Source organism: Quercus suber, unplaced genomic scaffold (assembly GCF_002906115.3).
Source record: "Quercus suber isolate HL8 unplaced genomic scaffold, Cork oak 2.0 scaffold_195, whole genome shotgun sequence".
In the NCBI taxonomy this organism is placed as follows: domain Eukaryota; kingdom Viridiplantae; phylum Streptophyta; class Magnoliopsida; order Fagales; family Fagaceae; genus Quercus; species Quercus suber.
In genome coordinates, this window is record NW_027069653.1 from 297385 (window position 1) to 318751 (window position 21367).

The 21367-nt window shown below is 32.5% G+C and overlaps 1 protein-coding gene across 3 annotated transcripts; it reads right to left on the bottom strand.

The window, feature by feature from the left end:
* Positions 1-906: 906 nt before the first annotated feature.
* LOC112023716 (kinesin-like protein KIN-UC) lies at positions 907-20070 on the bottom strand. Of its 3 annotated transcripts, none has more exons than XM_024056340.2 (20): positions 19498-20069; positions 18329-18429; positions 18044-18166; positions 17232-17417; positions 16509-16730; positions 16231-16393; positions 15699-15848; positions 15145-15233; positions 13031-13243; positions 12664-12798; positions 11178-11327; positions 9502-9621; positions 9199-9327; positions 8985-9123; positions 8775-8867; positions 4824-4949; positions 3356-3481; positions 2902-3045; positions 2683-2811; positions 907-1239 (listed from the first exon to the last, which is right to left on the bottom strand). In XM_024056340.2, the coding sequence occupies exons 1-20, from the start codon at positions 19718-19720 to the stop codon at positions 1091-1093; spliced, it is 2910 nt and encodes a 969-aa protein (XP_023912108.2). In that variant the 5' UTR covers positions 19721-20069; the 3' UTR covers positions 907-1090. The 3 variants fall into 3 exon arrangements, 2 of the variants coding, with proteins under 2 accessions (XP_023912108.2, XP_023912107.2); XM_024056339.2 differs by having other exon boundaries at positions 11178-11357; positions 19498-20068; XR_010631089.1 differs by lacking the exons at positions 907-1239; positions 2683-2811; positions 2902-3045 and adding an exon at positions 3583-3721 and having other exon boundaries at positions 3404-3481; positions 11178-11357; positions 19498-20070.
* Between the last annotated feature and the right edge of the window lie 1297 nt (positions 20071-21367).

A 21367-nucleotide genomic window follows, 5' to 3' on the forward strand; every position in this document is an offset into this window, starting at 1 on the left:
TTTTTTTGTTTTATCTGCGGGTTAAAAAGATTAACCTGTGAAATCCGTCGGTTTACCCAGTTTGATAATGGGTCATTGCATATTTGGTATTTTACACCAAACTATTCTAGATAATGCTTTGGTTCATGGTTTTACGATTTAACTGATGGTTTGGTAGTAGCATTGAGATACAAGAGTGACACTAACTGGGTTCTTAACGTTTGGCACTTGTAAGTGTTAAAGTTATGATTACATGATTAAATCCATCATTTTCTAATAGTTTAAACTTTTGAAACAATTGGTAATTTATCAGTAAAGAGTGTCCAACAGGGTTATCTCAAAGTAAAATCAACATATGAACAATGGTGCCCATTATGTTGTCTTCGGCATGGACATATTGGTCCTTACCGAAATAGCAATGAATTGCTAATTTAAGAGAATTCTCATTAATCAATTACATGATTAAAGGAAGAAGAAGCAACGAATTAATATAAGTGAAAATGGTCGATCATTTGATCTTAAAACTCCGTTGTGCTGGATTTCTATTCTCTCTCATAATTCTAGCTTGAGCCCTATCATAATAAAAGCCTAGGCTAAGTCCTCGCTAATCTCTAAGGATTGGGCTACATGCGGGAATTGCAAGAAACCGAGAAGGAAATGTATTTCATAATTCTATTCACGGAAAAATTAATTTGGTTCTTCGACAGATAATTAACAAAATCAAATAATTGATGATTGAAGGTTGATGATACTTTAGGGAAAAATAAAATTTTGGCTTTGAAATATGGGGAGTTGGGGGATATTCGGTTTGTATATCTGATCAAATGACCTTTTTAAGTTAGTCATGTAACTTGTTTTGTTTATATATTAAGATGGATGGTATTGTGTATCTTCACACAATTGGGTTTGAGGAGATTTAAAACCAAATTGGTTTGGAAACAACTGTCCAGTAACTAAGCATTTTCTTACAAGGTTTGCAGTGAGATCAGAGTCAGAAAAACATTCGCTATTACAGGATTCAGTTTGAGTCTACACTCAGTTCTGTATCATATATACATAATTTAATTAGTACAATAAGATTGCAAGGTTGCAGTTCTGTACAGTTTTACTACTATCGTGCATGCATATCAGCTTGAAGTGAAGGATTCAATCTGAGCATCTTCTTTGCCAAGTTGCGGATATCTTCTCTACTGGATTCCGCCGATATTTGTATAAGCACTTTTATCCCTCCACCAGATATGATGTCCTTGGCATTTTCCTCTGTAAAACACCAGTTAATCATGTTGTGTTAACCTGAAAGGATCTCAATAATGTCTACAACAAACCCTCCATAAGGAACAGAACCACATTGTGCTTTAAGAAAATTCAAATCAAAGCAATGCCAATACTTGATAATTCTTACTCTTATAGAGGGTCATTAAAAGTGTTGGTCTCACCTAAGTAGTCATGGAGGGTCAGCTCAGATATGATAGTACCCTTACAGCATTTATTAAAAAATTTAATTAAAAAAAAAAAAAAAAAAAAAACCCTACCCTTACTGCATTTAGTGCATGAAGTGACCTCTCAAGAATTCTTTTTAAGGGTAATAGAAAAAAAAAAAAAAAAAAAAAAAAAAGAAAAAGAAAAGCAAATTATCGATAAAATGTAAATGTATATCCCGGTTGTGCATCTTTAAGGTAATTTACTGCACACAAAAAAATTTGCTATCACACAAATAAGAATTTCACAATCGTGTAATGGGCACCTTCTTTTTTGATAAGTTGAATCATGTAAGTAACATATGAATAAAGGAGATATTGACTGAACGATGCAGACAGAGAGAATCCATCATGTACAGGACATATGCACCAAAAATTATATGTTTGGGGCACATGTTTGTAATTAACTGTATTTGAAGTCCCTTAATGAAAGATTTAACCGGTGTAGAGCTATGAAAGTTTGAATTGGAAACCAGTACCTATATTTGAGTCACTGGATGCAAAGATTTAAACAGTGCAAAGGTATGAATGTTTGAATTGGAAAAAACAGTATGTATTGTGTGTAAACAGAGAGTAAAAGAAGTCTCTTATTACTTCATCATTTGAAATAATTAAGGTCATACACAATGCCAAACACTCTCACTATTACAGAATCTAGGAGGGTAATTAGAGTATGCCTAACCCACATTTTTTTGAAGAGGTTGACCTCTATTCTTTGAAGAGAAATTAAATTTAAAAATAAATAAAGGTCTGATTTTGATATCAGATGGGCAGACACATTTGTCATACACCTGCTTCTCTCTTACCAAAGATTGTTATTCAATTTTTTCTCCAAAACACATATACTTGCAAATATATCCTGTAATTTGAACTCCAAATGTCCTAGACATTCCAAACCAAAATAATAATTGTGGTCAACACACCAATGCCCAAAAAAAAAAACAGACAAGAAGTAAGTTGATGTCAAGTAGAACAACTGTACCGTATTAATATGTGCATAGAGCAAACGAGCCAATTAAACTCCTGAACATAAGCTGATGCAAGGANTTTTGATATCAGATGTGGCAGACACATTTGTCATACACCTGCTTCTCTCTTACCAAAGATTGTTATTCAATTTTTTCTCCAAAACACATATACTTGCATAATATTACCTGTAATTTGAACTCCAAATGTCCTAGACATTCCAAACCAAAATAATGACGAATTGTGGTCAACATCTTACCGTTTTGTGCCAAAAGGCAAAGAGCAAGCTCAACATGGCGTCGGGTTGAAGCTGAATTAGTATTGGAGTTGGCAATCAACCATGTAAGTGCACCATCATCTATTAGAAGTGAACGGCCTATTCTATGTCCTGAAAAAGTAAAGCCTTTCTGCTTCATTAAAAGTAAAGATGACTTGTGTGATTTTGTGTGCTACATACAAAAGGACAACAGATATAAACCTTGAATTACTCCTCGGGATTCGCATTTTGCGAAGTTAGCCAGTCCTCTAGCCACCTGTGCAATGACATCACTGCTCCCAGATCTAACCATTCCCAGTAGTGCCTTGATGCCTCCATCTTCTTTCAACACCGTGAGTAGCTTTTCTGTTAGCAAACAAGAGCCTTTGCATCAAAATACAAGTATATCTTCCATCCCATGTATGATCTCTGGTGTTCACAAAACCCTCAACAAGAAGAAATTTCATTTGTATGATGGGAGACATGTCAGAAACATTAATGGATCAACCATACATTGATACTTTTAGCAAAGAAATATTGATGCTAAGTAATGGCAGCAATGGTGGAATAAAATAAATTCAGTATTTAAAATTTTGTCATTATAAACAATCCATAAATCAAACTACTAATTCACTATATTTTTCAACTAAGGGCTGCAAAATCACCATCAGCTCACCATTTCCACATAAATTAGCAAGTGCACCCGCAACCATTCGTAAAGTTTGTGGATCTTCTGTTTTAGATGCTGTCTTTGCTAGTAGAAGAGCACCGCCTTTGTCCATTATTAAGGCTTGATTCATCTCTGAGAAGATTAAAAAAAACAAAAAAGGTACATGTGATATAAAAGCATCTTAAATGAATATTTAGTCATGAAGCTCAGATGATCATAGTAATTTGTGTTACAATTGAGGAACAATGAGGATGCAATCATTTCCCATTATATTTAAAGTGAGAACAGTAAACTCCAATTGTGATGAAGGAGCTGTTAGTGGAGCATCATCCAAAGAACTAAGAAGCTACTTGCCACAAAGTCAATTGCAACCTGTTAATAAGATACAAGAGTTACATTAACAGAGTCTAAGTCAAGGCAACTGATTCCATCAGTCAATAACATATTGTACTTTTTATTCAATAGAACTTTGATTACCTATTAAAAAAAAAAGTTAAACTCTACATTAATTTTAAGTGTGAATTTTTTGAGCCAGTAATGTTTTAAATTGATCTTGAAATTCTTCTTAAATTCACCAAGTAACCTGAATTCATCATTACATTCTAAGTTCAAGAAACAAGGACAAATGGGGATCCTGTACAAAGTTTTTGGGTTCAAAGGCCTTTTGAGGACCTTGATCATTACATAAACTGAAATTTTAGAAACACTTTTGTATCTATATGGAAGAACATGAAGGAATCTCAATATTTTTTCTCCTAGATGTATCTCAATGTCAATTTAGGCATGAGAATGACCTGGTTTTTACCATGATAACTGCTGGAAGCATTAGGACTCCTTGAAACTCTTAGGACAGAAATACAAATTAAAAAAAAAAAAACAGTTACTCATACCAACAATTGGGATCTTTCTAGGATAAGAAATTATATGTAATATTCTGGACTTTCACCAACAATCAGATTATTGGTTGATAATTACAGCATGTACAGCAAGAAATTCTGGATGCTCCTAGATCTCTTAAAAAAGATGTCAACAAAAATGAATTAAACTAATAAGAACAGATACTTAATAAGATGTCTCCAAAAATAAATTTATTGCAGAGTAACAACAACAAACATATTCTGCATATTCATAATTACAAATACAGTAACACTTATACTCAATGCCCAAACATTAGATTAAGGGCCTGTTTGAAATTCGCTTATTTTGCTGAAACTGAAAACATTTTGCTGAAAGTACTATAGATAAAGGTAAAAGTTAGATGAAATAGTACAGTGAGACCCATAAATAGTATCAAAAAGTGTAGTGGGACCCATGAATAGGAGTAAAAATAAGCTGAATAGTAAAATAAGCTGGCTTTTTAATCTGTAGCCAAACACACACTAACTAGTGTCATTCACAAACACGCTATTTTACTAACATATTCATAAGCGAAGTATCTAATTTGTAATAAAACCAGAAAAGACTGCAAAGTTACCATTCATTGCCAAATTGGCAATAGCTCCAGAAGCCACTCTAAGAATAGTAGTATTTTCCGATGATCGCAACAGCATAAGCAAAGCATCTAAACCCCCTTCCTCCACAATCCTTTTCTGATTAATATCTGAAAGTAATTGAAACATTAGTCAGTATTCATAACAACAATTCTCCTACTCACCAACTCTTCACTCAGAAAAAAGAAACATAGCAATGACACCTGAAGTAGAAAAGAGGCATATTAAGTATTAACTAAAGGAGTTGTTCTATGACACCAAAACTAGATGTTATATAGAAGGGACATATAATCTTCTGCCATTGGCTATGAATATTTTGAAATCAACCAAACAAAAGCACATGGCTATTTAAAAAGTGAGGCACCTAAAACATGAAGAAATGACCAAGCTTATGTGTAACCGAGAAATACAAAGAGAAGTTGCTCTTGAACATAAAATAGACCCAAATACAAAAACATCTTCAACTGCTTTTAAGTTTGTAAATGGAGATATGAACAAGTTACCTATGTTTGAGGGTCCCGTCTTCGTATGTATAAGTTATCTATTTATGTGTACATATGTATGCATGCATGTAGATTCTTACTAAAATTGTTCCAAATTTATAGATTTCATGTGAAAATGGAGATTTTTTGAGATTTGGCAACTTGTCAGAGTCTTAAAGGACGTTTAATCCTTTGAGATGAATGTTCTTGTGTATGTTTAGACTTTCAGGATTTCATTTTTGAGTTCAACCTGGACAACAACAACAAACAAATATTAATCCTAAAATTTTGGGGTCAACCATAGATCCTTAATAAACTAATTAGGTCAGTCCCACGTATTCTTTTCCATCATTCTAATATATCCGAAGTCATAATCTTTATTACCTCCTCACTTGCAATTTAATAGAATTTGTGTGTTGGATGGGCATATGAAAATGATTTATTGGGCATATAGTAGAAGTAATTTCTTACGGAATAACTTCAAAAATCATGATGCTTTGTTTATGCTATTTGAATCTTTTATTCTAAGTTATTTTTAATTATCTAATATAAGTGAATTTACTTATATATGCTATCTCTTTAAGCCATTTAAGACATATAGAGGATGATCAGTTTGTAAAAAGTACTAGGCAGAGGCGACATGATTACAACAAATAAAAATTTGAATATCTGTATATGTACTATTTAAATAAGATGGTGTTGTGACCACAAAAATATCTAAAGACCAATTTCCCCCTCTTAATAATGATATCGGTACTAATATGTCAAAAAAAGAATTTCATACTGATATGTTGCATTGTTCTACTAGAGGAGGTAAAATTTCTATTTTTGATAAAAGTTAGAGCACCAAATTATTCCACAACATGCTCTCAAAAAGCTTACACATGAATAATAATGAGAGTATAGTAATACGATCAAATGAAGCAGCTAAACTACAAGGCTCTTGGCTCCTTTTGAGTTCTTGATAAAGAGTGTTTTGTTTTTTTTATTGATAATAGAAAAATTATTTTATTAGTTATAGTGTGTATATATTTATCACATTTAGATAAAACTTTCCTGCACATAATGCAGGAAAGGCTAGGGTAGGCCTTTAGCAGAAGTTTTCAAAATAGTTGGTGTAGACCCATCTTGCGGTAGTGATGATTTCAGCCACTATAAACCAGTTTTTTGATAGTGTTATTATTATTGTTATACGTATTGTTTTTGTTATTGTTATTGTTATTGCTACTGCTATTGTTATCGTTATTGTTATTGTATTTCTTCTTATTGTTGTTGTTATTATTATTATTTATTTATTTTTCGTAGTATATCTTTGTTTCATAGAAGAATAACTAAATTTTGAGATATAGTAGAATGGAAGCAAAGAATTCAATGGCCAACCTTAACTAATATGTAGAGAATCCATACCCGACCCCAAAATTTTGGGACTAAGCTTGATTTGTTGTTGTTGTTGTAGTATGTCTTTCTTTGTGTGTATCTTTTTTTTTTTTGATAAAATTCTTTGTGTGTATCTTGATTATACTAATATCTTCTTTTGTCTAGAAGGTTGTTTGCAAAAATAGTGGATGGGAATGTCACACATGTAAACAAGACAGATTTTAGAGAGTTTTTTCGGATCTAAAGGGAAAAAAAAAAAAAAAAAACTATTGAATTTTACATGTTGTTTCAACAAGTCTTTCTTGGCTATCAATTTTATCAATTTCATATAAATGGTGTTTTCTTTTTCTTTTCTTTTCTTCTTTTTTTCTTTTTCCTTTTTTTTTTTTTTTTTTTTTTTTTTTTTGGGGACTATTTTCAAGTTCAATTTTTATTTTTAATAAAACTTATGTTACTAATAATTTATCAATACATGCAAGTGCAATGTCCTATTTTGGTAATATCAGTAAGGGATACATCCTTAATTAGCCAAATGCCAAGAAATGGTTAATCCACTGCCTAGAAAAGAGATCGTCAACGCCAACCAACTATCAACCATGGAGCTAAATGTGTGGTAATTGTTTTTTTATACACTTATATATAATAGACGCTTCCCTAGTCCAAATTAGAGGGATGCTTGTAAGCTTGACGATATTTTATTAATTATGGACTTTTCATTCCATATGTTGTGTTACTAAAATTGATTGTTACTTATGACTACCTTCTTGAAAGAGAAATCCTATCTTAATGTCATATGACTAACTCATTTTTTTGCTACTAAGAACCATTATAAATTTATGTATAAATATGTCATATATTACTTAGTTGTGCCACAACACTCTTTTTTTATTCATTGGAGGGTAATAGAGATAAACAATTTTTTTATATAACTACACAATTATACCTATAAAGGAGAATAAAATGTATAGGAGGAATTTACTCGACGAACCCAATGCCTCAATAAAGGACAAAACAATTCATATTTATCTTTAAGTTGGTAGTCCAATTGGTGATAGTTCCTAATCTAAAGTATCTATGCCTCAAACCTCATTCTATACTTTTATCCTAATTTATATTCAATCAGCATAAATCTTGTTATCGTTATTGTTATTGTTATAGACAATCTATGTCTCAGAATCGCTCTTTTCTATACATGACCAAACCATCTCAAACAATTCTTTTTCATCTTTTCATCAATAGGAGCCACCCCTAGCATTAAGCAATTCTTCATTTCAAATCCTATATTTTCTTATATTTTCATTCATCCATCATAAGAGTTTCAGTGAACCAAAATTTGATACAATATAACCTTGTCTAATTCATTTAAAGAATACAGTGTTTTAATATAAATAATTGATATCTTTAATTAACTTTTTATATAAGCTTATGATAAGTTTTATGTAGAGCTCAAAGTAACTGTATATAGTGGTCATGGTAAGCTGAAAAACCACTATGATAGTTTAATATTTAGAACAGTAGAAAATTCATAATGAGATGGGGTAACAAAACTGGGCAGCTTCTATTTAGTGCAATGACTGGATCCAACCAAAAACTAGACCTAGATTGAGGCAAATTAATCAGTTCTTAATCTTCACAGATTATCTAAATATAAATGTTCTACTTGTTTTGTTCCTTATCAAACAAATTATACATATTAATGTATTTTATCTCCCAAAAAAAAAGAAAAAAAAAACCTTATACGTATACTCTTGAGTGTATGGGACAAACATTTTCAGTATGTGAATTTCAAAGTCTTTTCATTTTTGTAACACAAGTTTAGTACAGGGAAGGCTATTTTCTTAATCCTTTTTTTTTTTCCTCTAAATTTTTGCTTTTGATCAAGTGACTGAAATCTTCAAAATCTATAAAGTGAAAAGATAAAAGTTAGGGAAAGAATGCCACTACAGAAGTACTGACCAATATACAAATGAAGAGGGAAGGATTTAAAAAGAAACAGGTTTCACAGAACTCTATTGTGAAAACAAATTGGTCAGCATCATTTGAGACATGTAGAAATTATAGGCAAATGAAGTGCACCTTCAGCAGCAAGATTGGCTACCACCTTCACAGCATGAACTTGGACGTCTGAGTCTTCAGATGTCAACAATTCTAAAATCTTTTGAAGCCCAACTGTATTGTGAAGTCCAAACAACTTGTAAATCATAGTATCTACAGAAGTCACAACAGGGAAGAAAAACAAAAGAATTAAGCAAACTTTATTTGGCCCTATCACTGATGAAATCTTGCCTTCTTCACATATCTTTGCAATTGTGGCCCTCTGACCAGAGATATTCTCTCTTAATGGATTTGACCTGTATGAACCCATTCGGTTCCCAAATTCTGAAGATCCTTTACTTAATTCTTCCTTCATATAAGATTTCTTGTCCTGTAGAACATTCAAATGTGAGGCCTAAAATACAATTAAAATATTTTGATAACGAGGATGCATGAAACAAATTACCTCAAAGTCATTCTCATTTTCAGGTACAGCCCTCTTTAGTTTAATCAGCTCATTTTCAATACCCTTCCTTTGTTTCTCCTGTTCTAAAAGCCTTTGCCTCATAGAGTGAAGTTCTTCATTTAGTTTTGCCTTTTTACAAAGAAATAAAAGTGATTAGTAATATTTACATTTCAGTTCAAACATAAAACTCATAACATAAATAATAAGTTTTACATTATTACAATCCAGAAAAACCAAGTCGATCTACACTTTGAAGGAAGAGAATTTAAACCAAATCCATCTGAATTGGTATGTCAACCATACCTTCTGTAGTAATAGATCTTTATTTTCTGATTTCAGGGATTGTAGTTCACTTAAAGTATTTTCATGTAGCTGATACATTTCTTGTAACTTCAACGCAAGTTCATCAATCTGTTTCTGCCCCTGGATTTTGAAACAAATAACAATACTAAGAAATGGATGTATAGAATCCAAAATGAACGATTCACAAAAGGTGAATTATCAGCACTAGGAATAGTTGAAGGGATAGTCGCACTGTGGAAGAATTTGCCTCTCCAAGATAACAGTAGTAGCACTGAGATACAAACGGGACACTGACTGGGTTCTTAGGGTTTGGCACTTTTAATAGGTACCCAACAGGGTTATCTCAAAGTAAAATCAACATATAAACAATGGTGCCCAATATGTTGTCTTCTGCATGGACATATTGGTCCTTACCAAAATAGCAATGAATTTACTAATTTAAGAGAAATCTCATTAATCAATTACATCATTGAAGGAAAAAAAGAAGAAGAAGAAGAAGAAGCAACGAATTAATATAAGTGAAAAAATAACATCTGTCAATAAGAAGTGTACAGTAAGATTACTGAAATCAGGACATTGCTCCAAATAACTTTAGGCTTTAACAAAGAAAACATTTAATCTACTGTCATGAGTAGGCATATTATCTATCTTGCCAACCATTCTCTTGTCAGTTGTCACCCTTAACCTTGAAACTTATGGTGACAGAGTTTAACAGCGATTACAAACAAATGAGTCATCCAGCTGGAAGGTGTCAAAAAGGATCAATGGAATACAAAAATTTTGCTTAGCAAGTTCCAATTCACATATCAAAAAAGATGAGTCCAAGAAACCTGTATTTCACAATAAGGGACATGCCTTGCAAAGTGATCAAATTGATGTCTTGTTATAAAGTGTTTTAACAGAGAATTTTTAACTAATAATGGGAAAATCTCTGTGATCATAAAATATGCTTATAATAATGCCTTTTATATAGATAAACAATTCCCTCTACTTTTTTTTTTTCCCTATTGTTTTGTTTATTTGATTTTTTTTAAAGGCAGATTTAAATGTATAGAAAACAAGCTGTGCTTTTGAAGGGAGCAAGGAGAAAATGGCATCACAGCTCATGATACAACAAAAACAATTGCAGGACTAAAATTGAACCTAAAAGTGAAACATGCAATATTCCATATTCCATCTATCCTATTTTGTCGTTAGAGATAAAATTAACCTGTTTTGAGTTTTGATGATCACTTAGAAACTTCTTTGCCAAGTATAATTGTTCTTCTGGACATTCAAAACGGGCATGTTCATCCGGTAATTGCTTAACTAGCTCTGCTATTTTATTTTCATACATCTGAGTGGTGTCAGCAAGGACCTTTGATATGTAGAATTTTCTATATGATGTTTCTACTTGCAATAAAACAACATTAGAATTTTTGCTTGTGTTTCTAAAACTTTTCACAAGATTGCAACATCATGTAAGACAACGTTATATGAGAACACACTAGTGTCGAAGCAAATCATAAAAGAAATCCTTAAACATTTTGTTCAAAAAAATAACACATAAGCATGAGCCATATGTGAAGTTTTCCAAAAATGAAAAATCCCACAAGAAGAAAACAGAAATATATAAGATCAAATGCGTAGATAGGGCAGAGCATAGAATTCATCATTTTTAATGGTCAATCACAAACCTGAATTGACTTTTGATGCTCACTCAGGAGCTTCTTCATCAGAGCTAATTGTTCCTCAGCACTTTCAGAGTGAGCACGCTCATCTTCTATCTGTTTAATCAACTCTGCCATTTTCTTCTCGTACATCTGAGTGGTATCAGCCAGTACTTTCTGATATGTAGAATTTTCAAGTTGGTGTTGCTACTAACAATCAAACAGCAGTGTAAATACTCATGCCCATACGATCAGAATTCTTTGTGAACATACCAAATGATATCAAAAAGTTTATGGCAAACCAAATAGCTAAATAATATTATACATTGGCATCCCTAACAAAAACAATAACAGTAGAAAGCTTTACCCAGAAAATTGGGGTTCTGAACATTACCAAGCCTATAATCTCAGTAAATTCCATGCTGCAGCTGTCTGCTCTGACGCAGGCATTGGCAGCTAAAGTCTAAGCCGGTGCCATCAATATCACTCAGGTTAAATAAATGTGCATAAGTCATAATATACTCAAATATCAACTGCCTCCAAAGTCCAAACACAACCCCTCCCCAAAAGAAATATAAAAAGCACTAATAAAGTCAAACAAAGCAACTGATCATTGTTCCTAGAAATTGATAATTAATACACCTTTCTGCAATCACAACACTGTAAATAAAAAAAAAAGACAGCTAATGTTGCATAGAAATAGGTTTGATCCCTTCTAGTGGTACAAGCCCATTAGCATTAATTCAGCATACAATGACTACAGTATTCTTTTGTCCTGAACTAACTCATACAGGTCTTCATTTGTAGTTTATTTTATATTTTAAATAACATATTTTAGATCAAATAGGTAGTGCATTCCTTCATGATATACATCTGACATCAGGAATTATTTTTACTGTCAAACCCTTAGCAGTGATTTGTACCATAAAACACTCTTAACAGTCTACTTAATATTTCTTCCCAAAAAAAAAAAAAAAAAAAAAAAACCTTAATATTTCTTATCCAATAATGCGTGTAAAGGTCAGAGTCAAGCATACAAAAAAGAAAGAGGGATATAGCATTATTCTTTTAACAGGGAAGAGAAATTTAATTAACAAATGGAGGCAATCTAGTACACAGCAAGTGTAAAAGAGAGAAGAGAGCAGAAATTTCAACAAAAACAAGAAAACTTAGGTCATTGGATCCCCTTGATTTGGTAATATTTTTATTAAACCTATTAATGAGGCCATGTGTTAATGCCTGACCACTCGCCTATAGTCTTAGTAACAAGCTCAAGTGAAGTTGTTTTTCATAGACCCAAAATCATGAGAAGAGCAACTCTTATATGTACAATCATCCAATTAAAGGTGCCCTAGAATAGATAACCAATTTCAAATTAAGTTGATTAATAGAAATGTTAGACTACATGGCATCAGTTAAATTGAACATAAATATCAGTAAACAAAGAAAATAAGAAGATAAGGAAACGAACTTAAACTCAAAATATATAAAAGGGAAGAGGGAGGGGGAATACCTCACTGTGTTTTAAACTCATTTCTAGCTTTGCAACTTTATCCTGCATCAAATTGTTAAGATCTTTCTGATGGTTCAATTCACTTAAGATGCCTTTCATCTCTGATTCCAAATGGATATTTTCTTTTTCCAAAATCTACAAGTGTGTACAAGATATTAATGAGAAAATAATAATCATAAGAGATTACTGCACAAACATTTCGGCACAGCACTAATAACTAGATATAATTATAAACAAGTTCGGTGATTAGAATGTGCGAAAGTAAGCATATTACTAGATATTAAAGACCAGTTTTAATGAAGTAAATCTGCAAAGAAGATACCAACCCAAAAATATGTAACAATGCACAAGCAGGAAAGAGAGCTACCTCAGACCTTGTGACTAGAACTTTTCTTGCTTCAGCAAATGAATCATGACACTCTCTGAGCTGTTTTTCCAATTTGTATTTGCCATCATCTCTCAACTTTTGTTGCCTTTCAATTTCTGCAGTAAGATAATCTACTTGACCCTCAAGCTTCCGAGATAAGCTTTCATAATCGAATTCTTCTTTAAGCTTTACCATATTTACTATTTTCATTGCCTGCGAAAGAAACAAGTAATTAATCGGCTTGATACGAAAAACTCAATTACCATTAGAGTTGATGAGTTTTATTTTGTTCAACCACATTTAGAGCGAAAGCATCAAAACTATGAAACAAAAAAAATACCCTGTAACTGACATATCAGGTAAAAGATGAGAGTGTGCATAAGAAAACTATCACTTGATGTCTTTTAAATGCCATAATGTATGAGCACTTGGTTGAAGAACAATAAGAGAAAAAAAGTAATAAAGATTTATCTGAAATGGGAACATTGAGCATTGCACTACACGTCAGTGTCAATAAACCCTTGCTAATGTTTTAGGCTGATGTTTGCTCCAAGATTAGCAGACTGAGGCAAACTCTAGGACAAAACAGCAGTCAACTTGGAATGGTTTGGTTCACTAATCAGTTCTGATACATGGTTAGAAGCTCTGGGAGGACTAACTCCTGAGTGTCACTGTCACAGATATTAAAATCTAAGGCAAAGACTGTTTCCTTTCTAATTCAATCAAAAAGTACTTGCTTTTTAGTGAAAACTAGACCATGAAAGACAGCAGAATTTCATAGTTGACTAAAATTAGATGCCAATATATATTATATTTTCCAATATTATTGTCTAATACAAGCCACATAGAATTGATACAGATGATAAATGCCATGTACTTCATATTTTATAAATTTTAAAAAGAAAAAAAGAAAACACTCTATACAGAAGACAAAAGATGTATATTATTTGAATTTTAAAAATTAAAAGAAAAAAAACTCAATGCATACATTCACTTCTTTTTCATCCATTGTAATGCAGATGTCCAAAAAGGGATATGCCAGAGAAAGATTACCAGAGCATTGACTGCTTTTATATTAAAACTGTAATCCAGAACCATAAATGTTATAAAAAAGATTGTACTCAGTGCACAAGGCTCTTGCTTCAGTGGATCTTGTTAAATTACCAATTGATATGGTAAATTTAATTATTTAAACACATATTTCTAACACTCCCCCTCACATGTGGGCCGAAACTACCTTTTAATAGGTGAGGCCTAACACATGGGAATTTAAATGAGAGGTAGAGTGGAGGAGACAAAGATCGAACTCAGAATCTCAGGCTCTGATACCATGTTAAATCACCAATTGTTCCAAAAGTTTAAGCATTTGAGATATAGTAAATTTAATTATTTAACCACATATTTCTAACAGATTTGAAGAGTGATGGTTGGTAAGCAGCCTTCACCCCCAGTGTTAGAAAGGTTGATTACTAAACTTGAACCTGCAACACATCACTTGTGTGGAGTGCACCTGCCAGCACCAAGGTTCAACACAAAACCATACATGTTGTGTATCAAGTGTGTGTATGCTTATATTTAGGATAACAACAACCATAAAGCCTTAGTCCCAAAATTTTGAGGTCAACTATGGATCCTCGAAAAATTAGTTAGGATCGGCCATATTTCGGATAAGTAAATTTATTAATAAGACAAAAAGGGCATAACCCAAGTACACAAGAAGTACACATAGATACACCAATAACTAAGCTCTAAAATTACCATGATCCATAAAATCTAAAAAGGTTGAAAATGAAAACAAACCCAACACTATCATCCACTCATACAAGGATATGACAAACAACAATTTTTAGATATAAATTAGACCTTTCACACCCACAAATCTTCTAGCACTCCTAATTAAAAAAGAGAAATTATCATAGCAATAACAAAATGGGGAGGGGGGGGGGGGGTTAGTAGATGATCAACCACATGATATATAAAAAGAGAAATTATCATAGCAATAACAAAATGGGGAGGGGGGGGGGGGGTTAGTAGATGATCAACCACATGATATAGCCTACAGATTTATGATAGAAATCCAGAATTTCTACATTATAAAGCTTAATCCAACACACCCGCTGCCCAAACATTATTGTGCTAGCAGTCTCTGCATGGTGTCGTGCAGATGGCCCGATTGTTACTATAAGCGAAGTCCTTGCTGAGCCTGTTTCAATAAAATTAAAGTTGAATTTCAATAAACTAAAATCACAACAACCAAAAAATTTTATCAAAATAAAATAAGCAACACGAACACAACAATATGCAAACAAACAATCACCCACAAAATGCACAAGGTTTACTCAGGCATAAGTATAATTTCTATATATGATCAGATATATACAATTCACTAGTTGGCACACAAGCTAGAAATCTAAAATATTTCATTTGAAAGTACTATAAAATGACTTAAAGGATAAAGAAAAAGCACACTGGGTTGCCCATGTGAATTTATAGAAAGAAGAATATTCACGCAATCATACGATACAGTCCCATTGGTAAAATCAAGATAAGGAGTAGGATAAATAGAAATTCTTGGTCTCATTAGATGCTAAACAATACAGAAAAAAGGTTTGAAATTCTAGAAATTTCAGTTTATTCAAGAAAAATAGCACAACGTAAAAATAATAACCTCCGAATGAATCACGAAGCAATCTTGTCAGCTTAGAATCTCTAGTAGGTATATGTGAGCTGTTTTCAGCCAATGCATTTATACATTTTCCAAGGGAACTGAGAGAAAGGTTAATAAACTTAGCCTCTTCAAGCAATAGGCCTTCGCTTCCTGCAACACAAGGATAATAATTATAACAAGAAGATTGCACTTTCCATAATTTACTATTTACAAAAACATTTAATTTAAAGTTCCATTTTTTTTTCACAACTCATACCCAATGCATAATTATACTGTCCAATCTAAAAATTAATAAAGTAGCAATAACAATACTAATAATAATGTTTTACTATACAAGATACTGTAGGAACTAACACCATAAAATAGGTGAAAACATCGCCCCAAAAAAAATCATTTAAGGCCAAGAATTATTGAGCCCTAAAAAGTGATTAACAATAAAAGACAACAGAAATGACCTATCAAAAAAATAAATGGTAATGTTAAACAAAAAAAGGAATCAATTTAATTGTAATGAATACTATAAAAGACAAACCAGATTTGTCTATCCTTTCAGATCCGGCTAGATCCACAATCAGCAACTTGCTTTTTCGGACAATGGGTATGCCGTTGCCATCAAATAAATCACTTTTAGTACCCTTCTCTTGAGAATTAATCTCGTCATTTACTTTTTCATGGATAGATCTTCTTATATGAACCTGTAAAAAGCAAGGTTCGAGATTTTCATTGTCATAGGAAAAAAATGTCATGAAAACATTCTTTACAATTTTAGGCAATGATTAAAAAGAAATAAGAATCCTGGAAAATATCTACCATGAGAATTGCATGACTACGAGAAGATTCCGTGTTCATCTTTGTATTAGCTGCATGACGGTTTGCCTCACCAACTTGCAGTAGCTGTAGAAAATGATCGAGATCTTGAACTCTAACTACAGTAGCACCAGGCAATGACACTTCACCAGTTTTTGGGTCCTCATTAATAGGAATATTAGTCTTTTCTGGTGCAAGCAAATCTTGTATGGATTCCATATACAGCTAAAGCAACAACAAGAAATAATAAAAGGGTGACCACCCAGGAGAACACTAAACATGCACAATTCTGCAGTCTGATGACAAGTAAACAGCAGAATGGAAATGATGAAAAGTCCAATGAACATAGTTAATTTTACAATCAAAGATATGGATGGCACATAAAATGAGAGGGGAGGGGGAACTTTTGACCCAAAAACCTATTACCCATTGTAATTTTCTTAAATTGAATTAAAAGAACAGATTCCACAAACATCTGGTGTGCATTAAATCTCTATCTCTCTCTATACCACATTGGAAACTAAATTTAAGAAGCCCCTATCTATTCAATTCTATCAAATTCAAGTCTTTAAAACGATTCATGTTTGTCCATAATCTTAAAAATTGTCCAGGATTTAGTAAAATTTTTGTTGGATTTCAAAACATTTCCATTTTCTGGCTAACTTGAGTTTGTGGAGACACCAAATAAACACAAGACAAGCACGTCTTACTACATCAATTCAATACCTGCAAATAGGAGACTTCTACACTATCAGAAGGAGGAGATGTACTGGCAATAATGTCTTCAAGAGCTCTAACCATAATACCTCGTTCAGATGCATCTTCTTTACCCAGTCTTCCAACTGTGTAAGTTTTGCCAGTACCTGTTTGGCCGTAAGCCATAACTGTCCCATTATATCCATTCAATACACTCTGCAAAAGTATGTCAAAATTGACTGTATAAAATTAACATGCCATTCCATCCAAAATTAATTTCTTTTGTGACAATGAGAGAAAGGGAAGTGAACCTCAGCTTTGAATTGACCAATTAAAATTATTATTCCTCTATCCCGAACTGTGTCTCATGTTGGAGAGATGCAATGTCTAAGCTGACTCAATTAATGCATTGACACATCATATAATTAGCAATGGTCCCAAAATTGTCCTTTCATAATTTAATTTTTTTTCTTTAGGTGTAAGGGTAATGGGAAACTAGAAAATTTTAGTGCCTGGACCGTTTACAAAATGACACAAAATCAAAATTTTGAATGGACAGAATAGAATCTGACACCCAATTTCGGGATTGGGAGACAAAAGACCGCATAAAGATACACATACACAGTTGACACCCATGCACAAAGAGCATTTAAAATTTGTCACTAAGTTACAGTCATAAAGCAATAGAGAGCTCGTAATTCCTCTGCAATACCAATTAAAAAAAATTTAATTGCAAAATCTTTTGTAATGTAGTTTTCAGCACAAGAACTCCCCTATATGATGCATTTTTAATAAAAATAGTTCTTAAAAATGTTAGTTAAAAAGGATCAATTTCACTTTACCTCAACTACAGGTTTTGCAACCACTTCATAAACACGCTTTTGAGAGGCAGTTTCTGTAAAAACTTCATCAAATCTATAAGACTCAGAACTCCAGTTGTTTTTACTCAGCTTTAACCGCTTCAGCTACAGGGAGGAAATAACAAAGAAAAGGGGAAAAAAAATCAATTAATCCCAAGCTTCTGGTGGCTGGTGTTTGTTCAAAATATAAAACATATGCATTTTTGGGGAGAGGGGGAGAGCTATTTAATATCAGTTTCAATCTTTTAAGTGTTACATGTAAATCACCTCTGGTTGTAACTCAACACAATCAGAAAAATCAGCATCTGAAAGAAGATCTTCAGCATTTCTTGGTCGAAGTCTGATAGCAACTCTCACCCTTCTGGGCTCTGCAGTAAAGATAAAACTCAAAAACTTCATAAGAAATCTTTCTTAGTAATCACATTATGTAGCAGGGCAATGCTTTTTAATTCATGCAATGAAGCAATATTATGCTCAAAAGAGGCAACTATAAATGTTTTTTTTCCCCATTAGACTAATTGCAATTCAGCACCGATTTCAGACCCCACAACCACAAAGTTACCTCATTTTGAACATTAAGTAGCTCATGAATCATGTTGGCAAGGCAGCGCTTCTTGATGTCTGTGAACATTCATCAATGATTGATGGGTTTTACAAAAATTCATCATGACTAAGTTATGTTTACTAATTCTACATCACAAAACATTTCGCACCAAAAAATCTTATATTCAGCTCACTTCATTGAAAACAATACTTTCATCAAGGTCATACTCGTGGAAAATTATTATGTACTCTCAGAGTACAGTGACGCAGTACTCCCTCCTCTCACATAAATGGTGGATCCCACGACGAATTTGATTAGCAGGATCTACTATTACGTGAGAGGATGAAGTAAAGTGTCACTATACTCTCGGAAAACTAAATAGTTACTCCATACTCATAATACTTAGTTATTATTATTATTTCTTTAATTGTTTCACCATGGTCCAGGGGAAAATGAACTCATAGAATGGATATTGTTTATGAACATATTCATAAATTTATTGTCCAATGATAAATTCTGTGGTTCTCTAAAATAAGACCCACAAGCTTGAATCAAAACCTTTTTTTCTATATGTATTTCTGATGCCAAATAATGTAAGGAACTTCGAAATTTTCCTCACCAATTCTGCATTTTATTTATTCAAATTAATACTAAGTTACATCTCCAAGCAGCCACATAAGTACAATAAGAAAAAAAAAATAATAATAATAATAATAGTAAACTGACATCCCAGAAATTCAAAGGGAAAAAGAACTTAAACCCAGTTCTAAAATCTATATAAGAAATAAATCAAATCATTTAAATGTCAACAAGCACTTCAAGTTTCAAAATAAATAAACCAGGCATATTGATTTTGTGTGTGTGCGCGTGTGAGAGAGAGAGAGAGAGAGACCTTGATCGGAGTGAAAAGATTGAGTTCGGGAATTAGGGGTGACAGAGCGTCTTGAAGTGGCGGAGGGAGGCTTGGGCCGACCCGAACTGTTATGGGCCGGTTGAGCATGGCCCACAGTAGTTCTTGATGCAGGAGCAGAAGAAGAAGAAGAAGTAGAAGAAGAAGAAGAAGATCCATTATTATGATTATGAGAATAAGATTGTCTGGACGACTTCGAAGCCATTATTCTCCTCGCTAGTCTCTACTTGTATAACCAAAAACAAAACAAAAAATGACCTCTCAACTCATTCTGGAGCTTTCAAACAGAGAAACAAAAAAAAAAAAAAAAAAAAAAAATTCCAGTACAGAGATTTTAAAAAACAAAGAGACAGAGAAAGAGAGAGCAAGTCAAAGCAAGTCTTTTCTATTTTTTTAGGCCCAAAAAAACTTTGAGGCCGGCACGATGGAGTTGGAATGGAACAGAGAGAGAGAGAGAGAGAGAGTGAATAGTGAATAAAGAGTGAAGTGGTTTCCGTTCCCGCGTTGCGTCGGTAACGCTCGCTTTGTTTGATTGAGTGGGACGGCCCAATTATATTCTCCTAATCTTTTTTTATGACGTTGGAAGCTTAAAGCTTAAGATTCTTTCTTTCTCTCTCTTTTTTTACTTTTTTCTTTTTTTGAATTTTCAAAAAGTTGCCTTTTTAGCAAATCTGTACAGGACAAATCCACAAATTTAATGAATGGATATTAACTGCAATTAAAATATGGGCCCAATTAACGGCTATAGGAAAGTGATGATAATAAATAAAGTGATGCTTTTTTTTTTTTTTTTTTTGAGAAACATAAATAAAGTGATGCCGATTGCTTATTTTTATGAGAATAGATCAGTTCACCTATACGTGAAAATAAACAAAGATCATGCCATATTTCTTACTATTCTTTTTGTGTAGATTACATGGAGTCAAAGTTTTTATTGATGGAGTATAGGATAGAGTAGAAAAAGTACGATAAAAGATTTGAATTCCATTACATGATATATGAATTATTTGAAGCACCATATTATTATCTACAATCACATTTATAATTTATGTTTTGTCTGAAATGTTTTGATTAATAGACAGATTTTTTAGATTTTCTTCTCCAAAAAAAAAAAATATATATATATATGTATATATAGTTAGAAATTTTATTAATTACATTCTCTATAATCTCAAAATGAAAGTTGACTCTACCTCCAATCAATTACTAGAGAATGAAGCCAATAAGATAAATTGTTAACCAGGGAAATTTTGAAAAAAATAACTTTTACCCTTAATACTTAGATCAAAAAAAGTTCCAAACATCGAGATAAAAAGTTAACTTTTTAACTTTGAATTTCAACCCTAGTATTGCACAAAATCTCAATCTTATAGAATTATTTTTTATAATTATAAAGACCCTTAAATAAAATTTGTCATAACTTTTTGTTTCATTGTCAATTGAGACTTTTTTTGGTTACACAATTTTTAAGTATCAAAGTATATAACTATTTTCAAGAGCCTTGTAACTTAATAAGAATCTCTTACCTAATGGTATTTTCAGTAAAGACACTATGGTTCAATTACCCCCTAACCTAACTATCACTCAAATTACATATAAAGAAAAGTGTGTGACAATATCTTTACCATATTTTTATGTTCCAAGTTCCAACCCAAAAGTATTCTACATATGGCAGCTTCTTTTGACTGAACATTCCAAAACACATATTTCATTCTTTATCCAATTCAAAGCTCTTTTTAATCCACTATATAAAGAATCCGCTTGAAAAGCACTTTGTTCATAAAAAAAATAGCGCAAACCTTTGGTAGACATTATTGAATTATTGCTCTCTTTTTTAACCTTGTGCATGATC

Bases quoted from the DNA above. Each gene is read 5' to 3' on its own strand.
- LOC112023716 (XM_024056339.2), bottom strand. From the start codon at position 19,720: ATGGCTTCGAAGTCGTCCAGACAATCTTATTCTCATAATCATAATAAT. The intron at 9,328-9,501 runs GTATGGTTGACA...CTTTGTAAAAAG, and splicing joins AAGATCTATTACTACAGAAG to GCAAAACTAAATGAAGAACT. The intron at 1,240-2,682 runs GTAAGATGTTGA...GGTGTTTTACAG, and splicing joins TTGCCTTTTGGCACAAAACG to AGGAAAATGCCAAGGACATC.